The following is an 8,909-nucleotide window of genomic DNA, read 5'->3' on the forward strand; positions in this document are numbered from 1 at the left end:
GAAATCCAGTGGGTCTGGGAAGGAATCCCACCTGAAAAGAGGAATTCAAGATTATAAAAGGTCAAGGAGGGCCAGGGATACGACTCAACAGCATAAGCGCCTGCCTGGCAAGCACAAGGTCGCCGGAGTTTGATCCCTGGTACTGCAAAAAAAAAAAAGTCAAGGAGACATGTGCCACCAAATATTAATATAAACACGATAGCAGGACCATTTTAATCTTGAACCTTTCTGTTTGTATAGTTTTACCCATCTGTTAACACTTCGCAAGGCCGGCCAGATAGCTCAGCAGACTAAGACGTTCTGAGCACAGTAGCCGGAGTTTGGATCCCTGGCATGCCATGCTGACCCAGCCACCAGGGTGCGCTGGACAGCGATTGAGACTAGGCATGGTGTGCATGCCTATAATCCCAGGACTTGGGAGGCTAAAAACAAGAGAATCACTAGGAGTCCAATCTATGTAGTGAGATCCTGCAGATCCTGTACTACATACATGAAAAACTAAAAAAATTCACTTTTTTTTTGGCAGAACTGGGGATTGAACTCAGGCCCTTGAGCTTGCCAAGCAAATGCTTATTCCACTGAGCTATCTCCCCGGCCACCCCAACAATTTACTTTTAAGTACATAGGTACTTTTAAAATTCCAGTTTATTGTCTAAGTTTTACTGCCATATGAAGCTGGGCATGGTGGAGCATACCCCCCAGCACTGAGGAGGCTGACGCAGGAGGATCCTTTTGAATTCAAGACCAGCTTGAACTGCATAGAGACCGTCTCTCAAAATACATAAATAAATATAGCTGTTGTCACTGAATCCCAAACTTGGCACAAAATTACACATTTTATATTATATCTCTTAATTCCTATAGAAAGTCCTATTGCTAACTAGAGTTGCAACAAGCTGACCTAGGATAAATGAAATAAAGATAGGCAGAAAAGACAAGGAAAATTGGTAACTTTCAAATAGCACTTTTAGGAAAAACTGAAGCTTCAAGACAGAAACAAAAAAAAATAAAAAATAAAAAAATCCTAGGGCTTTGGACACAATAAGCCTGTAATTGTGCTGCCTACCAACTCCCATTTTAGGAAGTTCACTATTAAAAGCACAGTGTGTCTCAGTTTCACACACATGTAAATGGTTTAGCACAGCCCCCAATGGGCAAACCCAAGAGACACTAGAATATATATCCTAGATAATCTCAGGAAGACCCCCCCCCCAAATCTCAAGGCCATCACTTTTCATCTGTAAACTGAGTCCCCTTCTTTCCATAGATTAGCAAATTCCAGATTCCCACCCTTAGTACTCAAGTTAAAATGCATTTCCTTCTCTGAACACCCACACTACCCAGAGCCTACTTTTCTTTCCCTTGCATGCCTCTCACTGATTAGCCCTGACTCTGATCTGCAACAGGAGGCAGCTAACTTACTCTGTGGGAAGGGTGAGTCTGGGTTCCCCATATCCACATGGGGGACCTCCCTGGACCCTGCCAAAAGCTTCAGCAGAACAAAGCAGGCGTGGAGCCCGTGCAGGGCCCTGGCAGGACAGTGCATGGCTCCGGCCCGCCCTCCTACACAACAGGCTGAGCCGCGCGAGGGTTATCACACTGGCGCCTCCCTCACCACCAGGCTGCGGCGAAGCTCCGAGAACGTCTCCTTTGTAACTTTGTGCACAGAAGCCTGGAGGAAAAGGGAGACACTAATACCACTACCTCAGAAATAGAAAACTGGGACAAAAGTGACCAAGGCCAGGAAACTCCACCACACGGCAGGAACACTCCACTGGGCTTCCTTCCGCTGAGGTGCTGTAATTAAGATAATTAACTTGATCGGTGACAGCAAACACACTTGGGTTAAACGAAGTCAGCCACTAACAGTGCCACACCTGTCACTCAACAAAACAAGTAGGGCCACGACCTCTCTGAGTAACTGCTAAACGTCTCTAAACATCTCCGCAGTTCCTCCTTAAGACCGGCATCCTGCAAATGTCAAGTGCCCACCTAGCGCTGTCAGCGACGGTTTTAAAGCCGCGGTTTCCTTTGCTGGCCTCCAGCCAGGACACTCGGGAACCCGCGCGCGCCAAGCTTGGAGAGAAATTTTAAAGCACTTTATAGCGCGGATCTCTGCCGTCCTTCCAGCGCAACAAGACGTAAAGACCTCCGGCCAGCCCCAAGGCTCACCATTTTCTATTCCACGGCAAGGAGGCCACGCAGCAAGTGCCTCTAATCCCCACTCCAAACATCTGACACCGCCGGAACTCCACTCTGCAAAGTGCTCCAAAAGACAAGGAGTTTCTGGTAAGCAAGACTGTTAAGCGACGTGCTCCCGCCGATCCCACATCCAGACGGTCTCCCAGCAGCCGACAAGAGAGGCCGGAACTCGGCCAAGCGCTCGCCCTCCGCGCGCGCTCGGCCCCCGCCCTCCGAGGGCGAGGCGCGCCCCGCACAGCCCCGCGCGCGCACCACGAACCCCCACGCCCCGAGCCGCTCACCCTCACGTGGTTCTTCACCGCCACATGGCCCGCCAGCTTCTTGGCCTCCTCGGCCTTGGACATCGTGGAGCGAGCCGGGCGGAGGCTGTTGGAGCCCCGGCCGCTGGCGCGAGAGCTTCCCGTGCCGCCAACTGAGTCCGACTGTGCACGCCCCGCCAGCTGCACGTGGGAGCCCGGGAGGCCCCAGATGTTCCCGCCTCCGCCAGAGGCCGCGCCCCCGGCCCGCCCGGGCAGCGGGGCCAAGACCCGCCCGTAGAGGGTGCTGAAGGGCCCGGGGCGCTGCATCCCGACACCTCACTCCAGCCTCTGTGCTGTCCCGCCCCCGGCTCGTCCGGAAGTCTGAACGCTCTTACGCACAGTCCGCAACAGCTGCGCGAAGCTTGCCGGGAAATGTAGTTCTGGGGAAATTACGGTCTGTAGTTGCTCCATAATCTGGACTACTAGCCCCACAATGCCTCACGGCCGGAAATACAAATATCCCTCCGACTAGCAAAGCCAGCCGCGACTCCCTATCGGAGAAACAAAGTTTACGCTACAGTTATCTTTTTTCTGTTTTTGCGGTACCGGGTATCTGACTCGGGACCTTGCGCTTACCAGGCAGGGGCTTAGGCAGCTACATTACGGTTATTTCAATTCCAGGGACTGTGTCCCCTCAGGCATCTGAAAAAGGAGCATTAGGCTTGACCTGCGCTTTTCCGACCAATGAGAGCGTGTCTGTGGGCGCGTCCTCAAGGCGGTAGTTGTATCTTCACGGCCTTCTTACTGGCGATTCCTCTAGATAACTTCCCGTGGAAGTGTGCAAAACTGGTGCTCTCTGAAGTTCACCCTAGACTTCCGTAGGGCTGCGATCCCAAGTACAGACTCCCCTGTATCAGATGTCCTGAATTTACGGGTACTGTATGACGTGCTTAGTCTAGAACCTGATTCTGCAGACGACCTGGACTTTACGATTCCTGCTGTGTGGGGTAGTAAGGAATGGGGAGTTCGGTTTAGTTCCATTCCATTTCGGGTGGTACTGGAAATGGAACCCAGGACCTTAGCACCAATCTACATGCCCACCCCCATATAGTATTTTGAGACGGGATTCCCAGAAGTCCCCAGGCTGGGCTGAAATGTGTAATCCTTCTCACGTCCCAAAGTGCTGGAATTACAGGCTTGACCCCAGCTGAGCGAGGGTCATTGTACAAGCGTGGAAATTAATTCTAACCACTTAGAGGTCCTCAAAAGTATATGGCTTTGCCAGGTGTAGTGATGCACACCTGTAATCTCAGCACTCTGGAGCTGAGGCTGGAGGATCGAGATGAGTTCAAAGCCAGCCTGGGCTACATAGTGAGACCCTGTTTCAGAACAAAGTCTTTACCACACAAAGCCCCAGTGAGAGCCTCTATTATTGCCCTTCATCATCTAGATTGTTTTCAATATAATGTACTATGCCTCCTGGGGTTGTCTGTTGTCTGCCCCCAAACTACACAGCAAAGTTGTTTGAAGTCATATTCAAATCTTCAGTTTTGGGCCAGGGAGATGGCTCAGTACAATAAGCACTTTCTCGGCAAGTGCAAGGTCCTGAGTTCAATCCCTGGTAAAAAAAAAAAAAAAAAAATCCTCAGTTTTAAGCCAAATTAAAAAATTAGCATAATGTTCTGGCTAAGAGGCAAGACAAAAAAATCTGAACTCCTGCTATTGTCGGTCTATAAAGTTGAAAGCCACCCTAGATAAATCTGTGACTTATTTATTTGTTTACTACTTCCTATAGGCAGTATTTCCTACTTAAGGTTCTCAGCATACACTACCGAACAGTTCATGGAGTCTTGGCCAATCTCTGATTTTCCCTCCACCCTTAAGGCCTTTAAGCCACCCTAACTGGCCTACCTTCCTGACTGTTCCCCTCAGCACTGCCAGTTGCTTCTTATCTGCTGGACACTGCTCCTTAGAGAAGTCCTTCAGACCATCCTATCTGTTTCCCACCCACATCTTATCATATTACCCATGGTTTATCTCCAGAACAAAACTTCCCTTGATCATTTATTTACTGAGTTTGCGCTTATCGTGTGTGCTCTAGAAAATACTTTTGAAGCCGGGCATGGTGGCACTTTGCCTGTAATCCCAGCACTTGGGAGGCTGAGGCAGGAGGATCATTGCAAGTTTGAGACCATAAGGCCAGCCTAAACTGCGAAATGAGACCCATGCTCAAAAAGCCAAATTAAAAAAAAAAAAAAAGCCAAATAATAACAACAGTTCTTTCAAGAAAGAGGGACTGGGGCTGGTGAGATGGCTCAGTGGTCTAAAGCCCCTACTTAGAACAAGCTTAGCAAAACAGAGGGACTGCAGTTCAATCCCCCAGCACCATATGCCGGCCAGCCCCGCCCCCTGGTGGGCTGAGCTGGCCACACACACACACACACACACAAATAAATAAATAAAATTAAAAAAAAAAAGAAAAGAAAGAGGGACTTATGGGGTTTTTTTTTTTCCTCCTATGTGATCTGTATTCCTTCAACAGATAACTAAAGCATGATTTACTAATGCAATGCGTGTCATGCCTGAACCCCACACTGCACCCTCTGCTATACAGAATTTCAGTTCTTTCACTCCAGAGTGGTTCTGCTTTTGCACAAGACTCCACTTTGGTCCTTGCTGCCACTCTGAGCCCCTAAACCCACTCCTAGGTGTGCTCACTGCTCCTCTGCAGTCTCAGCCACCTGCACCTTCTCTGTCGTACTCCAACTTGCAACAGTCCCTCGACTCAGAAGACTACCTCTCTGAATGGTGAAGGCCCTGTATTCATCGTGGACTACAAAACCCATGGTTCAGTTACAATTTCAGAGTAAGCAGTGTTCTACAAAAGCCCTCCTGTCTCTACCTCGTGCCCTTTTTCCTTCTTTTTTCTCTCCATTTTGCATTCATTTTTCTGTCAGTGGTGGCCACAGTGAAATCCCATTGGCAGTTCTTGGGGCTGATGCTTGGATTAATTTGAGTACTACGTCCCTGTGGCACCTTCCTTTTATACTAGCTGCAAGATGATTGCAGACTTTTACATGTAATCATAGTCCAATAAATGCTTGCTACTGTCTCAGTTGTATGGATAGAAATAAAGAATCTCCTCACTTAACTGACACCACACTGTTTGTAAGGCCCGTCTTAGTCACTTTCCTTGTTGCTGGGACCAATTTTCCAACACCTGCAACATACAGTAGGAGAGGCTTCCTTAGGCTCAGTGCATGTTTTGCAAGCTCAAACACAGAAACCACTCGGTGGAAGGGCCCAGCGTAAAAAGCTGCTCACCTCGGGGCAGCCAGGAAGCCGAAGGAGCCAGCACGCCTTTCCAGGTCACAAGCCATGTAATGTCCCTCTTCAGAACAGGCCCCACGTCCTAGTACTATGTTTAGTCTAGCACCCCCAAAATCCAATCACCTTTTAGAACCCCACCCAGGAGTTCATGAGACTTTGAGGGGAAATCTAGATAGAGGTCATAATGACATGGGGAAAAACTGATCTTGAGTGGGTGAGCTCCAAATGATATAGGGGAAAAATGAAACTCCTAACCTGAAAAGTATCTGGGACGAGCTTATGTTCTCTAAAACCAAAGAATGAATTTTAGGAAAAAAGAGGTTAGGAGCAGAACATATTTATAGGGGGAAAGAAAGCTCCTGTACAAGAGAGGGACAGAAGGAGGACCCGGAGCAGGTAGTCTCCAGGAAGCTGTCTCTTCCAAGGACTTTTATAGTGCAAAATCATGCAGTGAGTGTCTAAGGTGGTGGAGAACATGGGAACTTGCTTAGGTGGGACAAAACTATGGCCAACAGGGGCTGGGGAGACGGCTCAGTGGAATAAGCACTTCTCTGGCAAGCACAAAGGCCTGAGTTCAATTCCTGGTTCTGCCAAAAAAAAAAACAACCAAAAAACTATGGCCAACAATGACATTACAAGCACCATTGCTCAGGTAAAATTGATTAAATTCAGTACCAAATGAGGAAGTAAGTCACAATAGCAAGTGGGCAAGAATATGGAACAGGGTCTCTTCCTGTTGAGGGGTTGGGTTAGTGACTCATTTGGGCTTTTTCAAGGTGACTGATAGCTATTTAGACTATCACTCCCTGATGCCTATCCCTAGGGAAGTATGTAGCTGTATGTTTCCTCTTTTGTTTTAAGGTCTGGCCTCAAAATAATTGGAGTGTCTGTCTCTTCCCAATTACAAAGTCACTTGTCTTACGTCTTGTCTCCTTGAGGGCCTGGCCGTGTCTGACTGCCTGTAATATTTTTATCTAATTCAGCTGCCTCTAACAATTACAACTGCTCTGCAAATCTTTAATGACTGAAGAAAGCAACCTTTGGCCTAGTAGAATCACTTAAGAATTTATTGCCCCACCTTGAGACAGGAATGACCTTGGTAGACAAAAGGCTGGAAGGAGAAAATCAGCTCTGGCTAGAATAAGCTATTAGCTTTGTAGCCTGGAAGGTTTTTTACCTTGTGTTCTTTTCAACAGACCCATCATGAGACCTCTTCTAAAGCCACCGAAAATGTCACAGGTCTGTCCTTTTACAATTCTGTAAATGGTTAGGTTTCTAAATTTCTTTGTAAAAATATGTAAATGCTTATTTCTTCTTTTATAAAATTATTTTTCCTTCATATTCTCTAAGGACTTAAAGTTCAGCATATCAATATTTGATGGAAAATACCTGTTTCATGATATACCAAAAATGTTTAATATTTAGACAGGGTAAACCAAACTGCATATATTGCAGGTTAATAATTAGCTTCTCTTCTGAAGGGTTATCAGCCTACTAAGTTAGCAGATCAAAATTGGAGAAAAGGAAGGGCTGTAAGGTCAGCCAACATTTTGGCCCTCGCCTTTCAAGGTCAGTGAAGGCTCGAGACATAGGAGAACCTGTACAGTAAAAACATGTAACTCAGTTGTGCTCCAAATTTTCTGATCAAGAAGATCATGGAGCCACAGGGGAATGTGATCGATGATGTATAGTGTGCCTGGGGAGAGTCACATGGAGAGAAAAAACATTTCCTAGGCTTTCACAGAGAGCAGATTGGTCAAGCAATGGCTGTGACTCATCCTCAAGGCTGACACTGACAAAGGATCTACAAAGTGCGGTACAGGGCTACAGGCTAAATCCTGAAGGTACTTGGCTGACTTTATCAGATACAAAAGTTACATTTCTTGCTATATAGGTCTTGCTTTATCTTGGTCTTAACCATCCAACAGAAAAGTATAAAAATGAGGTATATAAAGTAAAGCCATATTAATATGATGAGCTGTAAAAGGCTCAAGTCAATAACTTCTGAGGATAACCCACTATGCTAAACAGAGTTGGATTGTTTAGCTGAATTCAAACACCTATAGTATTTAGATGCCAATAGAATATCTACCTCTGACAGGACAAAAAAAAAGGATACAAAGGAAAGATCATTTTGTATTTATATTTACAAAATAGGATAAATAACAGCTACTTTCACTTAATTCAATGAGAAGAAAGAGGTGTACCAATAGTGTTTGGACAGGATATCCTGTCTGCTTCTTGTACTATGGATAACCACTAAGAAGATAACAGTATATAATGTATTGATTATTAAAACTGTCCTATTAATCAGCTGTGAAACTATCTCATTCATATTTATTTCTCAAAATAAATAAATATTTTTTTAAAAAGATAAAAATAAAAATAAAACCACTGAAACAATGTTTGCATGAAATGAGAAACTATTACCAAGGAGAAACCTAACTAAATAAGCCCGCTCTAGCTTCTCTTCAACTTAAAAATAACAAGTTTGGAGGTCACACAGCAGAGGGAATAGACACAGCAGGAAGATGCAAGCACCAAATTTTTACCCCACTCTAGTCACTCATCAACTATGTGCAGGCCCACAGGGAAGAGCCAATGTTTCAGAGAAAATGGACTTCAGTTCCTAAGAAGTAGTAGACAGTTGTGGACCTCTGTCTCCATATCGTCTGCTCCCTTTCAACCTTGGGGAGTCTACTCTTCTTTGCACCCAGAAAAGAGTTTTTACCAAGACTCAGTACAGGGTTAATCTGCCTGTTGGAGCTGGCACATGTCTTCTTTCTTGGCCTCTGCCCTCTTTTCTGCCCCTAGGTGGTCTTCAGAAGCCTGGGCATGTGAAGCTATTTGGCCCTCTCACAGGATGCTGGTACCAGCTAAAAGAATAATTCAACAATTCTAGGAAGGGCCAAGGAGATAGCTCAGCCACATAAGCACCTGCTGGACAAGTGCAAGGTCCTTAGTTAAATACCACATACCAAAAAAATTCTAGGAAAAGTGGACCGCGGCCATGTGATGGTCAAGAAGAAATACTTGGGGAGTCACACCCCTGACCAGCAGGAATCCTGAACTTTGGCCCACTGCCTTGGGTCAATCACACTCTGCTGCTCTCTGTTCTGAGAGCAGGCTGACCTAATC

General features: G+C 46.2%; 1 protein-coding gene across 1 annotated transcript in view; it reads right to left on the minus strand.

Moving 5' to 3' along the window:
• The window catches only part of Rpia (ribose 5-phosphate isomerase A), a 33,302-nt gene extending 30,534 nt beyond the window's left edge, over positions 1 to 2,768 (minus strand). Inside the window, exons 1-3 of the mRNA XM_012517282.2 lie at positions 2,484 to 2,768; positions 1,616 to 1,672; positions 1,423 to 1,489 (exon numbers count right to left, since the gene is read on the minus strand). Of these exons, the coding sequence (XP_012372736.1) occupies positions 1,423 to 1,489; positions 1,616 to 1,672; positions 2,484 to 2,768 (409 nt within the window). The remainder of the gene's footprint in view (positions 1 to 1,422; positions 1,490 to 1,615; positions 1,673 to 2,483) is intronic.
• Between the last annotated feature and the right edge of the window lie 6,141 nt (positions 2,769 to 8,909).

This window comes from Octodon degus, unplaced genomic scaffold (genome assembly GCF_000260255.1).
Source record: "Octodon degus isolate 3935 unplaced genomic scaffold, OctDeg1.0 scaffold00162, whole genome shotgun sequence".
NCBI classification, from domain to species: Eukaryota; Metazoa; Chordata; class Mammalia; order Rodentia; family Octodontidae; genus Octodon; species Octodon degus.